We start from the raw sequence: 23512 nt of genomic DNA, 5'->3' as shown, positions 1-23512 counted from the left end.
GTCCAACTCTTTGCAACCCCATGGACTGCAGCACGCCAGGCTTCCCTGTCCATCACCAACTCCTGGAGCTTACTTAGACTCATGTCCATTGAGTCAATGATGCCATCCAACCAGCTTATCCTCATCGTCCCCTTCTCTTCCCACCTTCAATCTTTTCCATCATCAGGGTCTTTTCTAATGAGTCAGTTCTTTGCATCAGGTAGCCAAATTATTGGCACTTTAGCTTCAGCATCAGTCCTTCCAATGAATATTCAGGACTGGTTTCCTGTAGGATTGGCTAGTTTGATATCATCATTCTAGTTGATAGTCATTCTAATAGGCATGAGGTAATGTCTCCTTGTGGTTTTGATTTGCATTTTTCTGATGATTAGTAATGTTGAGCATCTTTTCATGTACTAGAGAGCTATTTGTATATTTTCTTTAGAAAAATGTCATTTAGTTATTCTGCCCATTAAAATCAGAGTTTTATTATTAAATTATGTAAGTTCTTTATGTATTTTGGAGATATGTGCGTACATATATTTACATGGAATTATTATTTCTTTGCAGTATCTGGATCTGCTTGATGTTTTTCTCTGCCTTATTGAACTGCCACCCTGGCACGGATGATCTTTTTTCCTCCTGTCACCCTCTACTGTCTATGCTGCTGTCTGACTAATGTTGCCTAATGACTGCTTTTGTCATTCTTATTCAAGGACTTTACAATGGGCGTCTGTTGATGATTGTGCTATAAAGTGTGACTCCTGTATTGGGCATTCACATTTTTCTTGCAGTCTCATCTTTCTTATCTCCAATGATTATAATCATGAGAGCTATCACTTAATTAGCATTTATAATACTCTAGGTGCTGAGAGAATGGTGCAATATTTTCTGTTTTCCATGCAGGTAAATTTCCTTATCCTTTGCCATTAAAGAAACTTTATATTTTTTAATGGTGTCTGTTGATATCTTTTTATCAGGCAGTCATCATCCCATGGTGGCTCATGTGCATTAGCACAAATAATTAAACCTCAATAAAAGGGGTTTATTGTAAGGTTGTTACAGGTACCCTATTGCCAGGTCTTTTGAGAACCAGACCTAGAAAATTAAGAATGTTTATTGATATATTTTCTACCTCCCTGGGTCAGCATACCTTCATCTTCTTTTCCCTCATCCTGCTACCTATTTCCTGGACCACCATGATGGTCAGTCTCAGCTACACACCAGGTTCTCTCACTGCTCATAACCAGCTGGCAGTAATTTGTGTGTTAGTTGAAAATTTTGAGAGAGGCTCTGATTTTATCAGCCGCAGATAGAGCAGAGTGGAGATCCTCATGTGGTACCCAGAATTCTTGCAGGGAACATGGATGGAGCAATTTTGAAAAGCTTTTGAGGAAGGAAAGTGACCAAAAGTAGGTTGGATCCTATTTATCAACCTTCAAGATCATTTTATTTAAGATGAAATAGAAAATAAAATATTTTTATAACTTGAAAATTCTTCATGTTCTCATACTGTGGCTAATAAAAGAATTTAATGATAAAACTTTATTAGATTTGTTTGAATTTTTATCTATTAGTGAAAAAAGATGACCTGATAGAGGATTTGATTTAGGTCATACCTGAATGGTCTAGTGGTTTTCCCTACTTTCTTCAATTTAAGTCTGAATTTGGCAATAAGGAGTTCATGATCTGAGCCACAGTCAGCTCCTGGTCTTGTTTTTGCTGACTGTATAGAGCTTTTCCACCTTTGGCTGCAAAGAATATAATCATTCTGATTTCGGTGTTGACCATCTGGTGATGTCCATGTGTAGAGTTTTCTCTTGTGTTGTTGGAAGAAGGTGTTTGCTATGACCAGTTCTCTTGGCAAAACTCTATTAGCCTTTGCCCTGCTTCATTCTGTACTCCAAGGCCAAATTTGCCTGTTACTCCAGGTGTTTCTTGACTTCCTACTTTTGCATTCCAGTCCCCTATAGTGTAAAGGACATCTTTTTTGGGTGTTGGTTCTAAAAGGTCTTGAGGTCTTTGTAGAACCATTCAACTTCAGCTTCTTCAGCATTACTGGTCAGGGCATAGACTTGGATTACTGTGATATTGAATGGTTTGCATTGGAAATGAACAGAGATCATTCTGTCGTTTTTGAAATTGCAGCCAACTACTGCATTTTGGACTCTTTTGTTGACTATGATGGCTACTCCATTTCTTCTACGGGATTCTTGCCCACCATAGTAGTTATAATGGTCATCTGAATTAAATTCACCCATTCCAGTCCATTTTAGTTCGCTGATTCCTAAAATGTCGATGTTCACTCTTGCCATCTCCTGTTTGACCACTTCCAATTTGCTTTGATTCATGGACCTAACATTCCAGGTTCCTATGCAATCTTGCTCTTTACAGCATCAGAACTTGCTTCCATCACCAGTCACATCCTCAACTGGGTGCTGTTTTTGCTTTGGCTCTGTCTCTTCATTCTTTCTGGAGTTATTTCTCCACTGATCTCCAGTAGCATATTGGGCACCTACTGACCTGGGGAGTTCCTCTTTCAGTGTCCTATCTTTTTGCCTTTTCATACGTTCATGGGGTTCTCAAGGCAAGAATACTGAAGTAGTTTGCCATTCCCTTCTCCAGTGGACCACGTTTTGTCAGAACTCTCCACCATGACCCGTCTGTCTTGGGTGGCCCTAGATAGCAGGTAAAGCGTGAACTTCCAGATGTTCAAGCTGGTTTTAGAAAAGGCAGAGGAACCAGAGATCAAATTGCCAACATACTCTGGATCATCAAAAAAGCAAGAGAGTTCCAGAAAAACATCTATTTCTGATTTATTGACTATGCCAAAGCCTTTGACTATGTGGATGACAAGAAACTGTGGAAAATTCTGAAAGCAATGGGAATATCAGACCACCTGATCTGCCTCTTGAGAAATCTGTATGCAGCTTAGGAAGCAACAGTTATAACTGGACATGGAACAACAGACTGGTTCCAAATAGGAAAAGGAGTATGTCAAGGCTGTATATTGTCACCCTGCTTATTTAACTTAGATGCAGAGTACATCATGGGAAATGCTGGGCTGGATGAAGCACAAGCTGGAATCAAGATTGCCAGGAGAAATATCAATAACCTCAGATATGCAGGTAACACCACACTTATGACAGAAAGTGAAGAAGAACTAAAGAGCTTCTTGATGGAAGTGAAAGAGGAGAGTGAAAAAGTTGGCTTAAAACTCAACATTCAGAAAACTACGATCATGACATCTGGCCCCATCACTTCATGGCAAACAGATGGGAAACAGTAGAAACAGCGGCTGACTTTATTTTTTTGGCCTCCAAAATCACTCCAGATGGTGACTGCAGCCATGAAATTAAAAGACGCTTACTCCCTGGAAGAAAAGTTATGACCAACCTAGACAGCATATTAAAAAGCAGAGACATTACTTTGCCAACAAAGGTCTGTCTAGTCAAGGCTATGGTTTTTCCAGTAGTCATGTATGGATGTGAGAGTTGGACTATAAAGAAAGCTGAGCACCGAAGAATTGATGCTTTTGAACTGTGGTGTTGAAGAAGACTCTTGAGAGTTCCTTGGACTGACAGGAGATCATCCAGTCCATCCTAAAAGAAATCAGTCCTGAATATTCACTGGAAGGACTGATGTTGAAGCTGAAACTCCAGTACTTTGGCCACTGATGCAAAGAGCTGACTCATTTGAAAAGACCCTGATGCTGGGAAAGATTGAAGGTGGGAGGAGAAGGGGATGACAGAGGATGAGGTGGTTGGATGGCATCACCAACTCAATGGACTTGAGTTTGAGTAAACTCTGTGAGTTGGTGACAGACAGGGAGTCCTGGCGCGCTGCAGTCCATGGGGTTGAAAAAGAGTCGGACATGACTGAGCAACTGACCTGATCTGAACTGAATGATAGAGGAAGCAATAATTCACAAATAGAGACTTACTCTTTGGTGCTTTGAAATATTTCCTTTCTTGAATGTAAAGCTAACTGTAATGACCGTCTTCTTCTTCTCTTTCTTCTTCTTCAGTTTTGCAGACTCCAACTGTGAGCAAGAGTACATCTACCAAAGGTACAGAGACACTAAAAAAAACTGCAAGCCCTGATTGTTTTACAGGTAATTAAAATTTGGAGAAAATGCCTTTCCAAATTTCTTCAAGATAGTTTTTATGTTGCCCTTTTGGTAAAATAGTTGTCTGCTTTTACAGAATTAAGTGTAATGAATAAAATAAGGAAGAATAAGCTATCTAAAGCAATTTATTTGATGCAGAAAACTCTTCTAATGTTTGAGAACGATGCGACCTGTTCTTCTCTACAGAACTACTTGACGGTAACAGTGTACCATTCCTTACTTTAGCCCAGACTTGAAACCCCTGGTAAAAATGAATGATTTATTGCTCTTTTCTAAAAATAATGTGTTGCCCTTAACATTGGATTATGAACTTTCAGATTTGCTGTGTTTAGTCCTCTCTGTGTGAAGTGAAATAGTTCTAAGTGGGAAAATTAATGTATATCTCCTGCCTTGAACTCTCTTGAGAGAGAGATTCTCCCTCTGCAGGGGGTACCTTACATAGGGAACCAAATAAAATCAGAAGGGTTCAGAATGAGGTAAACTGTAGCATGTAAGTGACACCGTGCATGCCTGAGTGCATTCCTTACTATGGAACTGAAATACTTAACGTCCTTAGGCTATGGCACCTTTCCTAAGATGGAGATTGCTGATTTGTGGACCAGTTGCCTTGCTGTTGTCTCTCTGTGACCTGGAAATTGTTCTGTCTTCTTACTAATTCATTATTTTGATTTTAGAGTTTAAATTCCTGAGGGGAATCATGTTTCTGTTTTATTTTGTCCCTATGCATCACAAAACTTTGGTTGTGTTAGCTGAATGAATGGCACATGATAAATTAGAGACTACCAGTAGCTTGACTGACACAGGATAGAAGAGTGTAGGTCAAAGCTAGGGGGAGGATACAGAGGTGAAGAAGAGTCTGACATACAGTGGGGATCCTCTAATAGATGAGGGAAAGGAGATGGGACTGAAAGCACACACAAAGCGATTCCTCTCCAATGGAGGGTGGACTGCAGAGCAGGCACCTCATCCCTCTGATGTAGAAGGCAAGGAGCCACAGACAGATGTAGATGTCAATAAGTCTGTTGTGGAGGCAGAGAGTTGAGTGGATACTTTCTTATCTGAATCATCTGTTAAAGTAGGAGGCAAGGAGATCTGCCAACCATGGAGTGTGGGGCTGGGTAGATGGACTGAAGAGAGAGAAGGTAATGGGAGAGTGGAGAGGAATGGATGAAGGTGCTAACTCTAAGATAAAGGACTGGCCAGCATCCTGAAGTTCAAGCTGAGGTTGAAGTCCATGGATTTCCAGAAGGCCCCATCTGAATGCTGGTATGATATTATCCTGGTGTGGTATTCTTAGTAGCTGTGACAGTAGAATTCTTGTGACAGTAGAGATCTGTACCAGATTGGATTTTTTAAAAAGTGTGAAAGTATAGGTTAAAAGTTCACAATGAGAAATGGGTGCAGATTGAGTAGGGAAGGCAGTAACACCCACCAAGGCTTTTAAAGACTTGGTAAACTATGGAGATATCAAGAAATCGGGCTTCTCTATGAGGTCGGGGGCCATAAAATCAGAATTTGAGAGAGCTAGAAGGATAGGTGTTTGAAGTCAGAAAGTAGAATATTGGAATTTCAGATTTCTGGCATGTAGGGTTTCCTGATCATGAGTCCGTCACTTCATTTATCCAACAAATGGTTTTGAGGGCCTGTGATCCATTCAGCAAATGTTTCAAAGCAAGTTGACTATGTGCCTGGTATTATGCTGAGTACAGGGGATAAAAACAAAGATCCTTCCTTTATTCAACTGATACTGATGGATTGCCTACTCTTGGTGGTTTCTGCCTTCAAAATAAATCCAGTCTATGGGAAAATAGACATGTAAGTAAGTGATTATGAGTCATTGTCATAAGTGCTTTAATTGCAGGAGTGCCAGGGAAATTCAGGAAGAGAATACCTCACCCAACAGTGGAGAATGTTTGAGGAAACATTCAGAAAAGATGACACGAAGTTGAATACTGAAAGACAGGCAGGAGTTGCCAGAGACAGAGAAAGAGAAAGGTGGAAAGGACATGCAAGGCAGAGAGAACAACTTGTGCAAAGGTCCTGAGGCGGGGAGGGTCATAGAATGCTTGTTGTCCTGTAGGTCATTCGGTGTGACAGAAGCTAAGACGCAATGGCAAAGGGGAGGGGGTTGTTTGGAAAGGATGGTAAAAGGTGAGGCCAGAGAGAAAGTAGAGTCTGGTTCAAAAGAAATCTAAGGGTTCTGGATGGATGCTGCCAGTATTCAACGAGAGGAAGTCTGTCCTGGCCCTATTCAGGGAGAGCCTTGATACATTAGAATCTCCAGTATTTGAATGAAGGAATTTGATGATGGTGTTGGGCAGTCTCAGCTGACCAGGCCAAGCGGTATCTGATCTCTGTCGGAATACTCCTGGGGTGTGTTCAGGATCCCATTTCTTAGCAGATGCTTCTACAACCAATCTTTATTAGCCAGTGTTTGGAGGACATTGGTACTGCAGTCCTATTTCAATGGCAAGTAAAGCTTATCTTTTAGAAACTAGTTCTCTCAGGACTCATATCATGGCCTCTTAGAGTTCAGAGAGAGTAAATCCTCCAGGATTTTCTCTTTTGTTTTATTATGACACAGTTTTGTCTTTATGCTATCACAATATACCCATTCCCCTGTTATGTCTCTATCTTCCCACTGTCGTGACTGGAAGCACACTAGAAATGTGGGAAAGCTGAAGTGTTCATTTTCTTCTCCATGTGTATCTTTTCTATTTCTTAAGTGAAACTATTTTAACTTAAGAAAAATTATAATATCCTGTTAAACTCATGAAGCATTTAGAAGCTCCACTTTTTTTTTTTTTATGAGGGGTCCTCCATAAGGATTGTCACCAGCTGGGAAATGTTGAATATTTTTTTAGAAGTCCTGAAATTGTCCATGGCCATTTCTGCTCCTCCATGGAAATTTTTTTATCCTAGTGTTAAAAAGCTTAATGATTAGTCCTCAGGGTACTCTCATAAACGATGATGTTATGGATCAAATAATTGCCAAAATTTCTTTCCTTAAAGAAGACAAATAAATTTCTTTCCCTTGGCAGTCATTTTTTTTCCCAGCTACATTACAGCATACTTTACATTATCATCATCTGGTAATACAATTATCCCCAAACCAGTATCTGATGTGTCACCTGATACCATAAAAAAGATTTGGAAAGCCTGGGTCTTTGCAGAACTCCTCAATAATTCATACCGTGTTTCAGTTTTTCAGAAGTTTCCTGACCTCATAGAGATGAATACTCTCATTAGGTGTCTGTTTTATTCTAAGTCCATTAAAGGTGGACCAGCTTGTTGCCACGGATAAGGGACCAACTTTTGATAAGAACCTGTTAGCTTTCCAGATGAGATGGTTGGCTTATTTTTTTTATTGTGGGGATTTATTTTTCTCATTTTACTCTCTTGGTTATTTGACTTCTGAAAGTCCTTACTGGCATTTTACACACTATACCTCTGATTTATTTTAATGGCTTGCATCTAGAACCAGCCTGAGATGTCCCTGATCTTCTGCTGATGAAGTAGAGGAATCAGCATATAGCTTATGATCTTCACTCATAGTTCACTTCAGAGTCCAGTAGTCCAACGCTGAGCATCTTTACAGTGCAATTTCTCACTGGGCAGAGGCAGGAATACTCTTCAGTACAAGTGCTAAGGGTACCAGGGCAGATTATATGCTGCTGTTTTCTGTCGAGCATCCACTTTCCTTTCCAAATGCCACCTTTGAAGGAATTTCTTTTTCCCCACTAGATGTAACCAGGTGGGACTTTTCAGGGCCACTCTTCTCAGCCAGCCAAGAGGATGACTGGTGAGCTAGACCAATAGGTTGTTCCCTCTTTGGAATCTGAATCTTGAGCAGAGGGATGAAAAGACAAAAACTAGTTGGCATTCAGGACTTTCCAGTTGTCTCAATGGTAAAGATTCCTCCTGCCAGTGGAGGAGGGGTTCAATCTGTGGGCCGGGAAGATTCCCTGGAGGAGGAAATGGCAACCCACACCAGTATTCTTGCCTGGAAGATTCCATGGACAGAGGAGCCTGGTGGGCTATAGTCCATGAAGTTGCAAGGAGTCAGACATGACTGAGCGCACACACACACACACACACACACACACACACACACACACGCACACACACACACACAGAGTTGGCATTCATTCATTCTGATACCTGTGTCCTGATCAGATTCTTTTAGTTGTATTCTGAGGACCCTCTTGCCTCTGGTCCTGCTGTGGTCAAAGTCTCATTTTCCTGTTGCTTCTGTTACCAAAGAACCCTAACTGATACATCTAGTGATCTCCTTGTTCTGTTTGTTGAAACTTAAATCAGTAATTGACTGTTCAAAAATTCAGTTATAGTGCTTCAACTCTAAGCAAAGAGAGCATTATGGATTAGTAGATTATTTTTTTATAATCAACACAAAATCTAATTTTATGGCCCTAATTTGGAACCATAACTAATGAAGACGCCCAGCCACTAGAAGTTCTAATCACTCCTGGCTTTAATGTTTCCTGGATTTACAACTCAGGGCTGCCCAGGTGGCACAGTGGTAAAGAATCTGCCTGCCAGTGTAGGTGATACAAGAGACTTGGGTTTGATCCCTGGGTTGGAAGATCCCCTGGAGGAGGAAATAGCAACCTGCTCCAGTATTCTTGCCTGAAGAATCCCATGGACAGAGGAGCCTGGCGGGCTATAACCCATGGGGTCGCAGAGTCAGACATGGCTGGGGGACTGAACACAGTGTGGAACTCCTGAATCCTGTTGTATTAACTATGTTACCAACTGAAATGATTTCCCCTATTCTGTAGCATTTTAGTCAAATCAATCCTGTTTGCTCTTTTGAGGAAGAGTATATGTAAGCCAATTTATTTCCGAGATCTTCTCAGTTCTTTTAAATTGTTCCATCTTCCTCATAAAGAGTAAACCCCTTTTTGATTCTGACCCCCCTCTTATGAGGTCATATTTTGACCCCAAGTCTTCAAAAGAAGACTTCACTCTTTTAGCATATTTACATTTTAGGGTTTTTTTCTTTTAAATATTTTGAGGTTATTGCAGAGAAAACATCACCTAGGTTGCCTTTTCATGCTTCTTTTAAACTTTACTTTGTATTAAGACAAGAAATCACAGTGGTTAGACGTAGAAGGTTCTTGATTAGAGCTGTGGTTCTGCTGCTGACTAGCTATATGACCAAGGTCAAGTTTCTTATGCTCTCTTAAGTTTTAATTTCTTCATTTGTAAAATGGGTGATCTTGGGGGAGATTTAATGAAATGCCTATAAAATGCTTAACATTTGGCACAGAGTAAGCAGTCAATAAGGCTTCCCTGGTGGTTCAGATGGTAAACAATCTGCCCGCCATGTGGGAGACCTGGGTTTGATCCCTGGGTTGGCAAGATCCCCTGGAGGAGGGCACAGGAACCCACTGCAGTATTCGTGCCTGGAAAACCCCTGTGGATCGAAGAGCCTGGGGGGCTACAGTCCACAGAGAGCGACTGAGCACAGTGCATGCAGTCAGTAAATGCTAGCCGTCATCCTTACTACTGCTTATGTTCTCTGCCACTTTAAGCGCTCTGGGACGTTCTGTTTTGTCATATCAGGATAACTTTTGGTGCTTTCAATAGATTTTTCTTTATCAAACTACACATTTCTGTCTTTTCTCTTAGAGCTTGTAAGTTGTATATTTTCTTCTCAGCAATATTCTTTGTTAGGATTCTTGGATAGGACTTAACCTACTTTTCCTCTCCTTCTGAAATGTACATAATATTGTTGAGAACCCAGAATATACTTTGAGAGATCTACTAGATGAATAATAAATCTGGCCCTTTATCTTTCCAGTCTTATGATTGTTATCATGCCCTTCAAAGTTGCATTACATCTTTCCATAAGTGTTCTGCTGCATTGTGGATGTTAAGGCATTTTCAGATATATTTAACATCAATCTGTCCTTATAAGCATTGCATACATGCTGCGTGCATAGTAAATTGCTTCTGTCATATCTGACTGTCTGTGACCCTATGGACTGTAGCCCGCCTCTCCTCTGTCCATGGGATTTCCCAGGAAAGAATACTGGAGTGGGTTGCCATGGCCTTCTCCGGGGGGTCTTCTTGACCCAGGGATTGAACCCGTGTCTCCTTTGGCTCCTGCATTGCAGGCAGATTCTTTACTGCTGATCAACTGGGGAAGCCCTTTTAAGTGTTGAGTAACTCATGAAAAGAAGTAGGTCATGTGTTCTCTAATGGGAACTATAGGGAGAGAGATTGCATTCAAATGATTGGACTTCAGTACTATTGTTTTGTGGCAATAAAACAGTATGTTTTTTTTTAAATTATTTTTTGAAATTGAAGTGTTGCTGTACAATGTCATGTAAGTAACAGGTATACAATACAGTGATTTACAACTTTTAAAGGTTCTATTCCATTTATGTGCATGCTTGGTTGCTCAGTCATGTCCGACTCTTTGTGACCCTTTGGACTGTAGCCCTCTAGGCTCCTTTGTCCATGAGATTTTTCACGCAAGAATATTGGAATGGGTTGCTGTTTGCTTCTCCAGGGGATCTTCCCGACCCAAGGATTGAACCCGTGCCTCCTGTATCTCCTGCACTGCAGGTGGATTCTTTATCTACTAAGCCACTGGGGAAGCCCTATTTCATTTATAGTCATTATAAAATACTGGTTTTATTTTCTGTGCTGTACAGGATATCTTTGTAGCTTATTTTATTTTAAATTAAGAAGTTATTGGAGTATAGTTGATTTACACTGTTGTGTTAATCTCAGGTATACATCAACAATCTTGGTTTGTAGTTTTCTTCTCTTGTATTATACTATCCTTGTCTGGTTTTGGTATCAGGGTAATGCTGGCCTTGTCAAAACAGTGTGTAAGTGTCCCCTTCTCTTCAGTTTTTTGAAATAATTTGAGAAGGATTGGAGTTAATTCTTTAAACATCTGGTAGGAATTTACCACTGAAACCATCTAGTCCTGGACTTGTCTTTATCAGGAAGTTTTTGATTACTTATTCATTTTCTTACTTGTTACTGGTATGTTTGTGTTTTCTATTTCTTTATGGTATTTCACTGTTGGTAGGTTATATATTACTAGAAATTTATCCACTTCTTCTAGGTTATTCAATTGTTGGCATATAATTGTTCATAGTACTTTCTTATGATTCTTTGTGTTTCTATGGTATCAGTTGTCTCCTCTTTCATTTCTTTAATATGTGAGTCTTTCTCTATTTTTTATTCATCTAGCTAAAAGTTTGTCAATTTTTTTAATCTTAAAAAACAGCTTTTGTTTTAGTTGAGCTTTTGTATTGTCTTTATGGTCTCTATTTTATTTATTTCCCTTCTGATCCTTGTTATTTCGTCAACTAACTTTGATCTTAGGATTTTTGTTTTTCTGTTTCCTTGAAGAAATTAGATAAAAAGTTAGATAGTTTATTTGAGATCTTTGTTCTTATGGTGGACATTTTCACTATAAACCTTCTCTTAAAACTACTTTTGCTGAATCCTGTAAGTTTTGGTATGCTCTGTTTTCATTTGTCTTAAGATACTTTTTGACTTCCCTTTTGATTTCTTTTTTAAATTAATAATCTTAAAAACTGCTCAAATGTATTTTTGGCCATTGAGCCTGTAATCATATTTTTTTTTCTTTTGATTTATGGATAAGTTAAATTATATTCCTAGATTTCCTAGTATTAAATCGTCCTTTTATTCCTGAGGAGACAACATAATTACAGTACACTATTCCTTTAATATATTATTACATCAGTGAATTAGTATTTTATTTAGAATGTTTGCATTTTGTATTTGTAAAAAGATTTCTCTGTGTTTTTAAGTGCAGTCACTTTTTCAGGTTTTGTTATCAAAGCTGTAATAGTTTTAGAATATATTTCAGAAGCTATCTATCTTTCTCTGTAGTTAGAAATTTAACAAATGACAGGAATTATCGGTTCTTTGAGATTTGAAATATTAACTTTTAATAATATCATTTAAGATTGACATGTGTGGGAAGTAGGTTTTTGGATATCTGAGTTTCTTTCATCATTATTCCTGTGTCGAGGTTTTTCTGCTTTTGTATTTTTGAGTTAGCTTCTGTATTTCCATCTCCAGTGATCAGTGATAATGTGCATCTTTTCATCTGCTCACTGGCTATTTGTGTTATCTTCTTTGGAGAGATGTCTATTCAAACCCTTTGTTTATTTTTTTAAATTTATTTTTTTACTGAAGAATAATTGCTTTACAGAATTTTGTTGTTTTCTGTCAGACCTCAATATGACTCAGCCATAGGAATACATGTACCCCCTCCATCTTGACCCTCCCTCCCACCTCCCTCCCCATCCCACCCCTCCAGGTTGATACAGAGCCCCTCTTTGAGTTTCTTGAGCCACACAGCACATTCCTGTTGGCTGTCTATTTTACATATGGTAATGTAAGCTTCCATGTTACTCTTTCCATATATCTCACCCTCTCCCCATGTCCATAAGTCTGTTCTCTATGCCTGTTTCTCCACTGCTGCCCTGTAAATAAATTCTTCAGTACCATTCTTCTAGATTCCATATATATGTGTTAGAATACGATATTTATCTTTCTCTTTCTGACTCACTTCACCCTGTAATAGGTTCTAGGTTCATCCACCTCATCAGAACTGACTCAAATGCATTCCTTTTTATGGCTGAGTAATATTCCATTGTGTATATGTACCACAACTTCTTTATCCATTCATCTGTCGATGGGCGTCTAGGTTGCTTCCATGTTCTCAGTTCAGTTCAGTTCAGTCACTCAGTTGCGTCCGACTCTTTGTGACCCCATGAACCACAGCACACCAGGCCTCCCTGTCCATCACCAACTCCTGGAGTTTACCCAAACTCATGTCCATCGAGTCAGTGATGCCATCTAACCATCTCATCCTCTGTCGTCCGCTTCTCCTCCTGCCTTCAATCTTTCCCTACATCAGGGTCTTTTCAAATGAGTCAGCTCTTTGCATCAGGTGGCCATGTTCTAGCTATTGTAAATAGTGCTGCAATGAACAACGAGATACTTGTGTCTTTTTTCAATTTTGGTTTCCTCAGGCAAACCCTTTGTTCATTTTTTAGTGGAATTTTTCATTATTGTTTATTTTTATTATTTTATTATTTTTAAAATTTTTGCAACAGTTCTTTATATATTCTGAATACAATTCCTTTATCAAATATATGATCTGCAAATATTTTTTTCCATTCTGTCAGCTGTCTTTATTGTTTTGATTTTATCATTTGAGGTTTTTAATTTTGATGAATTTAAATTTATCTGCTTTTTCTTTTGTCGGTGTGCTTTTGGTGTCATATCTAAGAAAGCATTGTTTAACTCAAGGTTGTGAATATTTACTTCTATATTTTCTCCTAAGTATTTTATAATTTTAGCTTTTACATTTGGGTCCATAGTTCATTTTGAGTTAACTGTTTGTATATAATGTGATATATGGTTCCCTCTTTTTTCTTTTGCACATGGATGTCTAATCATCCGAGCACCCTTTGTTTGAAAGGCTATTCTATTTTCTATCATTCAATTTTAGTCTTTACATGGGTTTTTGCTTTAGCACTCTATCAGAGTCTTTGCTTTTTCATTTAATATAAAAGTTTAACTCATTTACATGTATTATTGTTGATTTAGTTAGTTTTACTTTGGAAATATTTAGATTTTCTGATTTTTATGTTTTTTTTGTTTTATTGTTGTCACTAAATGTGTAACCCTTAAAAAGGTTATTGCCTTTCCTTTAGGTTTATAGAATAGATATTTGTGTATATTTTATGTCTTTCTGCTGATAGTAAGAAACCCTCAATAATATTAATTTTGTAAACCGCATATACCAATGATCATTACTTGAGAGTCACATTTCAAGTTGCATTAAGTGTAAATGTACAATTCATAAGCATAAATGCAGATAATTGTGTTACAAAATTTTTAAGGATAATGAAATATGATGGCAGATATTCAGAGGACTTGATCTGAAACTGAAATGTCTTTTATTAATGTATAATAATAATGATAAACATGTTAGACATACAGTGTAATTGTCTTAATAGCTATTTTTTACTTGTCCTTGTTTAGTAGTTAGTTTTTACTTCTGGAATATCATTCAATGCTTGAAATATGTATTTTAAGGCCCCAGAAATACATATATCAAGATAATGTTGTTTAACATCACCAGAATTCTCCAATAAAATGAAGTTCAAGCCCTTGAAATGTATTTTTCCTATTTTCATACTTTATCATAGGAAGCATATTCTTTGATTGAGAAGACCGAAGCAGAACAAAGTATACAATATTCATATCAGAAATATGTGGAAACTGCCGAAAGAAAGAAAAGCAGGGTCCCTCCTCCACCCATCCTGCTGTCCCGAACTTACCGTTCTGTGACATTAAAACCTGCCCCATTTGTTTCTGATGTTAAGGTATGTTGTCTATTTTGATCTTTATCTCAAGGAAAGCATCAAAGGTACTTCAATAACTGTAATGATTGATAGTTTTATTGCTTTTAGCACTTGGATAGTCTTATTTATAAACCCTGAACACCGAGATTAGTATTTTAATGTCTTAACTACACTTAGTGTCTTCGTTGACGCTTTTGCCTTTATGCTATTTCCTGTTTGGCTCCATATAGCTTTGCTACACCCAAATATATAATAAGGAGAAATAAGAGAGAAGCATTTCTCTCGAAGTACCTTTGTCACCATGACAGTCATACACTGATATACTGGCGTGCTCAGTATCAAGAAGGTTTCATTAAAATAGAGACAGACACTTGAAGGGGATAAAAGTTACTCTGAGAACCAATGGTGAAGATAAGAAAATTGAGGGGGGGTGATTTTAGAGGCTCTTTCTAAAGTTCTTCTGAGTAAATGAGGATTGTTTTAATAAAAGGCTTCCCTGATAGCTCAGTTGGTAAAGAATCCACCTGCAATGAAGGATACCCTGGTTTGATCCCTGGGTTGGGAAGATCCCCTGGAGAAGGGAAAGGCTACCCACTTCAGTATTCTGGCCTGGAGAATTCCATGGAATATATAATCCATGGGGTCACAAAGAGTTGGACTAAATTTTTATTAAAAGAGTCTTTTAATAAAAACAAACTAATTCCAATCACATTATAAGTCATAACTCTATGTGTTTATTGAAGCCCAGCCCCAGTGCCTTGGAATTAGTCTGTGTGTGACTGTAACTTGAGATTTAGTTTCCTCACAAGCATTTGGTTCCATCTAATTAATATTTTAAATATTACATTTTCCTCTTTTGGGTGATGAACATATGCTCTTTGATGTTGTATAAAAAACAAAGTTGTTTCTTTGATTATCCTTAGGATGTTCTGTTTGAGCTTACACTGACTTGATACAGTGGAAAGGGCATGGTCTTTGAAGTGAGACAAACACAGAGGTAAAATTCTGGCTCTAGCACAGCAGTATTAGATTGGGAAGTCTGAATATACTTTCTGAACCTTCCTTAAATTTGTTTTTGTTACTTTTTCACTTGTAAAATGTTTCTGCTGTGAAAATTGAATGAGATATTATATCATATTCTTGGCATGTTAACCAAGGTCCCTACATTTCTTGTATTAACCATATGTAATAAGGTTTCCTAAAATCAGTTAATGAGGTTATACTCTGTGATTCTATTATCTGATGATTTTTTTTCATAAATTCTGTGCAGTGATCATTATTGAGTGTCTGTTGTTAAGCTCTGTGTGAGCTAAAGTATAGAAGTAAACACAAAGCACAATTCCGTTTTTTGAGGAGTTTTAGACTAATGGGAGGTGGACGTCAGTGAGAAGTAATACTACCTTCCTAATGCCTTATAATTGAAAGAATAGTAACAGCATTCATCTTATACCCAACTGTGCTATGATAAATGCATTACTGCAATTTTTAGCAGTATTAAAATTCAATTTTGGATTTGGGGGATCTGTTTTAAGAATAAGGATTCATTGGCTTTAGAAATTCAGGATAGAACTAAGACTGGATAATTTCCCAAGAGTTTTTGTTTGTTTTTATGTAATTATTTTGATTTATTTAACCAGGGTTTTATTTTTTATGTATCTCAAATTAGTGACTAGTTTATTTCATAATGGTTAGAAATAGGAAGACATAAGAATCCCACACTTGACCTGCAGCTGTAAGACTTGTTACTCAGCACATTCTGTGAAGTTGATGTATGTTCTATGTTGGGAGAGTTGCATGCTGCTGGAAATGACACCTTCTTTTACCTACTCCTTAGCACTAGATGGTGCTGTGGGCTTAAATACATTTTCTAGTTTGCGATTTCAGCCATCTTTTGTTTTTCAAAATCCTCTTGTTAAGGCATTCGTTGCATTAACATCTATTTTGATAGCTGAAAATATTAATGTTATCTATAACATTTTACTTTCAAAGTTAGTGGTGGTTTGTCCATTGTGTCCTTACTCTTACATAGACCCTAAGGACTTATTCTTCTTATATAAACTAAGATGTTTTCATCTGGGTAACAAAATAGAAACATAAAGCCTGCTTGTAAAAATGCTTTTAGAGAAAACTACTCTTCAAATTCTGTAGAGCTTCAAAATATGTAGAGCTTCACTTAGAGCAATAATGATCTAGGTCATAAAACAGCACAGTTCTTCCTTTTTTACCTCTATGGCACTTTTTTACATGAAAAGTCAAGGAAAGTTAGTTTCTAAGTTTTTTTCTGAGAGTCATGCTGAGCTGTTTTTTTTTCCCTCTTCTCCTGGCTTCCATCTTTCAAGTTCCTTCAGCGTGTTTTCTGTCCTTGAAGTTCTACCTTTCCTAGTGCTCTTTAATCACCTGAGAAATTTTCTTTAAAAACACAAAAGTTGGGCTATTTTGCACTAGGTATTCATATTCATTGAGGGAGGCAGGCTGGGGTAGATGTAATTTTTTTTTAATGGTTGATTATGTACAAACTGTGTTTTAAAAAACGATCCTGTTGCATAGTCAAGAGTGGAGAACTACTTGTGCAGACAACACACAATTAGTGTTTTTCTGTTGACCCAGAGGGAGAAATAGCAGGTGGAGCTGTAAGAGGCAGCTGCTTCTGAGACAATTACATTCCCCACCCCCTACCCTTTTTTCCTAGTTTTAGAAGTTGAGATGTTGTGAGGTGGGGCCTTTGAGGAAAAGGAAACAAAACGACCCCCCTTCACCTACCCCTGGACAGTGTACCTCCTAATGATGCTTTTTCCTGGGTATCACCTCTTGCCCTTTCCCTACAGTGAGAATAATTCATGATGATGAGGAATCTTCATTATTTTGATGTTTTGGCGAAAAGACCATTATTGTCTAACCATTTAGTCAAGTTTTAAGTTTGCTTTTTTTTTCTGTGCAATTTGCATTTTGCTTTTGATTTACATCTGTATTTAATAATTATCAAAGGAATACAATGTTTCAGAAAATTTATAGACCAGAGGAAAAAATATTACCGATAATCTTACCATTTTATCATCCAAACTCTACTATTCTTACTTAGAAATATTTTCTTTTAGGCTTTTTCATATGCATGTTTACATTTTATTTAAAACACTACAAATTAGTGCCTTGCTTCTTTTACCACTTGCTTTTTGTCACTTATTATTAAATAAAATGTGAAAATTATTTCCGTGTTGGTCTTTTTGTCATCAAGATGAGCTCATCTTTGGAGTCACTCTCTGCCACTGTCTGAACAGTGCTTAACACATAGGAACTGCTCACTTCATAGTAGCTAAAAGTAATTAATAATGAATAATATTTTAGTCTTGGTCCCAGGTAAACTATATTTGTATTTTTAAAAAGTGTAAACCTGAGTATTTTTGTAAACTGAGGTTTCATATTTTAAAACTTGAATAGTTATATTTTTGTATAGAAAAGTATTCCTTTTGCCACATCATGATAAAAGAAATCAAATGCTGTGTTAAACTGACTAGAGATGACAGGCTCATCTCTCTCCTTGGCAGGTCTGCTGGTACTGCATTTTGGGTCGCAAAGCGGAAGGAAGCTATGGAAAAGTAAGACTAAATGATAATCATCTCCCAAACTCAGGAGAAGCGGTATGTTGAACTGAAAAAACATTTGAATGTCAGGAAATCTTACCAAAAAGTTTCATTAATTACAACTGAGTGTTGCTGGTTTTTTTTCCTTTATGTAATCACTATTTCAGTGAAATTCTCTTGATTTCAGCTTGAGTCATAACTAAAATCTTAGAGTAAATGGAAAGGTTTTTTTTTTTTTAAACCTATAAAGATCACTTAATTATATTAAAAAAACCCTTACTTTAATTTTCCATGTGTAACTTGAAATATGTTTTTGTTAATAGATACCAGCGGATGGCAAAAGCGTTTTTGAGGTGAAAGGTTTAGAAACCAATGAAAAATACGTCTTTGCAGTTGCGGCTTACTGTTCTAGTGGAAAGCTGATTGGTGATGCTATTGGCGAGACAACTAAACCAATTCTGATTTATCCACCTCTTTCTGCTGTTACTACTCGGATGTTATTGACGCAGGTAGATGAGATTTCTCCTAATTTTTTCCTCTATTTTTTGTTCTGTTAACCAGTTGCTAAGTAATTTCTGATGAAAAAACAGTCACAGCGATATTCTGAAGCTCCTGTAATACATATTTTCCTTGACCACAGTTTAGTCTCCTAAAATATAAATCATTATTTCTCTCACTCATGAGTTTGCTGTATATAATAACATTTTTTTTCTTGTATTAAATAATATTTAAGTGCAACACATACTGATTTTAGAATTTTGGAAATAAATGTTGCCTGTTTTCCTGTCAACCAGAGCAGCAGTTCTTAACCTGAAGCAGTCTGGGCCCCCAGGGGACATATGTCAATGTCTGGAGACATTTTTGGTGGTCACCATCTAGAGGAGTGCTACTGACATTTGGAAGGTAGAGGCCGGGGATGCTGATAAGCATGCTACAATGCAAAGGGCAGCATTTCCTTCCCTCAACAAAGTGTTATCTGGTCCAAAGTGTCAGTAGTGTCATGGCTGAGAAGCCCTGATCCAGATATATCCTTTTCTTTGCATGCATATGTATACATTGTTGTTTAGTTGCTAAGTTGTGTCCAACTCTTTTGCAACACCATGGACTGTAGCTCACCAGGCTCCTCTGTCCATGGGATTTCGCAGGCTAGAATACTGGTGTGGGTTGCCATTTCCATCTCCAGGGGATCTTCCCCACCCAGGGTTCAAACACACGTCTCCTGCATTGGCAGGAGGATTCTTTACCACTGAACCACTTAGGAATCCTGTATGTATACAAATGCACATATACATGTGTGTGAATTTATGTATAATATATAATTTTAGTCATAGTGTACATATTATTTTACATCTGATTGTTATTTACTACATAATTGACTTTTTTCCATTCCATTAAGTATTGTTTCAAAACATAATTTTTAACATTTGTATGGTATTGCATCTTAAAAATGTCACAATGTAATATATATATGTGTGTGTGTATACACATATACACACATACACACTGGAATACTACTCAGTCACAAAAAAAGAATGAAATAATGCCGTTTGCAGCAACATGGATGGACCCAGAGATAATCATACTTAAGTGAAGTAAGTCAGACAGAGAAAGACAAATACCATATGATGTCACTTATATGTGGAATCTAAAACATGACATAAGTGAACTTGTTTGTGAAACAAAAGTAGAGACTCACAGACATGGAAAGCAAACTTATGGTTACCTAAGGGGAAAGGGAGTGGAGGAAGGATAAGTTAAGAGTTTGGGATTAACAGGTATAGACTGCTGTATGTAAAATAGTGAAACAGTAAGGTCCTACTGTGTAGCACAGGGAACTGTGTTCAGTATTGTGTAATAAACCATAATGGAAAAGATTATGAAAAAGAATATGTGTCTATACAACTGAATCACATTGCTATACACCAGAATCTAACATAACATTATAAATAATTATTCTTCAATAAAAAATATATATCAGTTGTTTTACAATATTGTGTTAGTTTCAGGTGTACAACAACATGATTGTTTTATATATATATATATATATGTATTTTTTCAGATTACTTTCCACTGTAAGTTATTTTAAGATATTGAATATAGTTCCTTGTGCTATACAGTAAATATTAATACTTGATGATTGTTTATTTTCTGTAAAGTAGTTCATAGCTGTTAATCCCACACACCTGATTTATCCCTTTCCTCCTATGGTAGCCATAAGTTTGTTCTCAATCTCTGTGGGTCTGTTTCTGTTTTGTAGATAAGTTCATTTGCATTGTATTTTAGATTCTACATGTAAGTGATACATGGTATTTGTCTTTCTCGTCCTGACTTGCTTTACTTACTATAATATTCTCTAGGTCCATCCATGTTGCAGCAAATGGCAATATTTTATTCTTCTTTATGGCTGAGTAATATTCTATTTGCATGTGTGTGTGTGTGTACCTCACATCTTAAATCAATCATCTGTTGTTGGGCACTTGGGTTGTTCCCATGTCTTAGCTATTATAAATAGTGCTGCAGTGAACACTGGGGTCCATGAATCTTTTCAAATTATACTTTTCTCCACATATATGCCCAGGAGTAGGGTTGTTGGATCATAAACTAGTTCTATTTTTAGTTTTTTAAGGAACTTCCATCCAGTTCCCATAGTGGCTGTACCAATTTACATTCCTATCAACAGTGTAGGAAGGTTCCCTCTTTATTCACACCCTCTCCAGCGTTTATTGTTGATAGACTTTAGATGATGGCCATTCTGACCCATGTGAGATGATACCTCATTGTAGTTTTGATTTGTATTTCTGTAATAATTGGGGACATTGAGCATCTTTCACTGCATCTATGATTGTTTTCTTAGGATCAGTTTATAGAAGTGAATTTTCTGGGTGCATAGAGACAGACCTGAGTTTAAGATGCAGATCCTCACATTAGCTGTGTGATATTAATTAATTAACCCTCATCTATGAAGTGGAATAATAATAGTAGTTACCTCCCAGAACTGTTATGAGTATTAAATGGAATTATGCATGTCAAACATTTAACCATAGCACTTACCCCACAGTAGGCATTTAATGAATATTATTGTGGTTCTTAGTTCTGGATATACTTGTGAATTGACATTTTTTCTGAAATAATTGCCTGACTTAAAACATGTTACCAGTGAATGGGATTCTAGAAAAAAATGACTCATTGACCCAAGTCTCAAGCATATAATTTTAAGTTTATTGTTGGCTCTTCTAAATTTTATCCCATTTCTATTGTGCTATTTTTCCTCTTAATAGTTGATTAGTATTATAGGCTAAAGTCTAACTGGAATTTTATATTATCATATTTTTCAAAGAAAATTTAATTGAGAGAATTGCTAGGATTTGTCTAGCATTGGTTTAGCATGTCATTTGGGCTCATGGTTTTCTGATGTTTTGATTTCTTTGGAATCTAATATATTTCCTAATTTGCAGTGATGGAGTTATTTCAAAGTAAGGCACCGAATATTTCATCAAGGTCTAATTTTTCTCCAGGGAGTGGTTTGACTCTTGGGCTTCATTTGGCATAACTTTCATTGAAAGTTAATAAAACGAAGTCCTAGCTATCCTGCTAGGATAATGAGAAGTGTCATAAAGTAATGGCCTGTGTTTCTTTACTGATGCTGTATTTGCAGTACTGTAGTTCATTTATGACAGTCTGAGAGCATTCTCTCTCATAATGTCAAGTTGGATAAGCAAAATTTCCTCCATTTAAAATTTGAGTTTAAGTTTTTCAATTTTAGCAGGAAAATGTACCTTTCTTTTGGAACTGTGATGAAAAGCTGCTGTTTTTTATGAGTGGCTAGTTTTTAGTTTCAAGCTAATTCTGTTCTTTAAAAAATATTATCACAAATATTTTATAGTAAAATATGGAGTTACTTTGCTAAATGTTTATGAATAACTTGGCTTAGAGTTTTTGGTTATACTTTTTATTAAACATTATTTTATAAATAAAAAGTTTATAAAGTCAGGTGAATCTTTACTAGATTTTTCTCTTACTGTAGGAAACTATAATAATTTAGGCTATCTGGAAAATTTTTTGAGGAACCTTTATGAATTATATATTGTCTACATTTATTTTCCAATTTCATTCCCTTTATAGCCTCATTTCTTTTTATTATTCCCTTTTAAGTTGGGAATGACTAGATAATGTGATATAAAATATAGACAATTAGAAATCTGTGAGCAAGATTGTAGGATTTTAGGCAAATTGCTTGGTCTTAATTTCCCTATCTGTAAAACGGATACACGACCAAATGCCACATACTGCTGGATTATTGAACTACTAAATCAAATAGCAAGTGGGCACTATGACTTGTTGAGATGAGAAAGTGAGGAATATCATTTATTGAAAAACTGTTGCCTGACAGACATTTTAACATTCATTATTCCATTGATTACAGCAACTCTAAAGATAGAGGTGGTATTATTACTTTCAAGTTCAGGAAACAGATGAATTTAACCCTTCCTCTGCCTATCTCATTTTATTCCAAAAAGAGTATCTTAGGGAGGTTAAGTAATTTACCCAAGGTTACTGCAATACTTTAGCCACCTGATGCGAAGAGCTGACTCATTGGAAAAGACTCTGATGCTGGGAAAGATTGAGGGCAGGAGGAGAAGGGGACAACAGAGGATGAGATGGTTGGATGGCATCACCGACTCAATGGACATGGGTTTGGGTGGACTCCGGGAGTTGGTGATGAACAAGGAGGCCTGGCGTGCTGCGGTCCATGGGGTCACAGAGAGTTGGACAGGGCTGAGCACCTGAACTGAACTGGACTCTGTTGGTAGATGGCAAGCCTGCCATTTGAACCAGCTTGTGCCTTTCAACGGCTCTGTCCAGGTTCACCATCTAACATGTGCCAAGTTCATCCAGAGCTCACATCTCTCCCATCTATTCTCTTCCTAGTTGGTGCCCTCCACAGGTCGTCATGATCTGTGGGAGCAGTAGAGTTTGATGTTGGGTCAGGAATCACAATGGTGGCAGGAAACTGAAATTTGTACATTTTTTCCAGTTCATATATGAATTCATTGAAACCCTGTTATTAATAGAGGTTTGCCTTTTGTCTATGACCATTAAAAAGTATAGAGCTACCAGGTAAAAGGTAGTCATCCCCATTTTTAAAGTTTATAAGAAGTTTCAACTCTTTTTTTCCCTCTTTGAACAAACAAAAATCCAATGTTTGTTTTCTGCCAGTGAATGGGATTCTAGAAAAAAAAAGCATTTTTTAAAATAAGTCTCATCCCACAACAGTAACCCTCGTTGTAGTTGATTTTGACTTATGGTTTCAGTTAAGACCCCGATTGCAAGAAAGCCTCCCTTGGGGAAATGCAGCCAGGCCCTGGGAAGGCTGCAAAGTTCAGGCAGCTGTAAGCCTCATACCTCTGATACTCTCTATACACTTGCTTTCT

At 37.2% G+C, this 23512-nt stretch overlaps 1 protein-coding gene across 1 annotated transcript in view; it reads left to right on the top strand.

The window, feature by feature from the left end:
• The window catches only part of CFAP54 (cilia and flagella associated protein 54), a 294432-nt gene that overhangs the window by 55529 nt on the left and 215391 nt on the right, over positions 1-23512 (top strand). The window contains exons 18-22 of the mRNA XM_043881586.1: positions 4007-4093; positions 4185-4306; positions 14347-14523; positions 18045-18137; positions 18404-18589. Of these exons, the coding sequence (XP_043737521.1) occupies positions 4007-4093; positions 4185-4306; positions 14347-14523; positions 18045-18137; positions 18404-18589 (665 nt within the window). The remainder of the gene's footprint in view (positions 1-4006; positions 4094-4184; positions 4307-14346; positions 14524-18044; positions 18138-18403; positions 18590-23512) is intronic.

This window comes from Cervus elaphus, chromosome 22 (genome assembly GCF_910594005.1).
Source record: "Cervus elaphus chromosome 22, mCerEla1.1, whole genome shotgun sequence".
NCBI classification, from domain to species: domain Eukaryota; kingdom Metazoa; phylum Chordata; class Mammalia; order Artiodactyla; family Cervidae; genus Cervus; species Cervus elaphus.
This window is presented reverse-complemented; position numbering and strand designations above follow the sequence as displayed.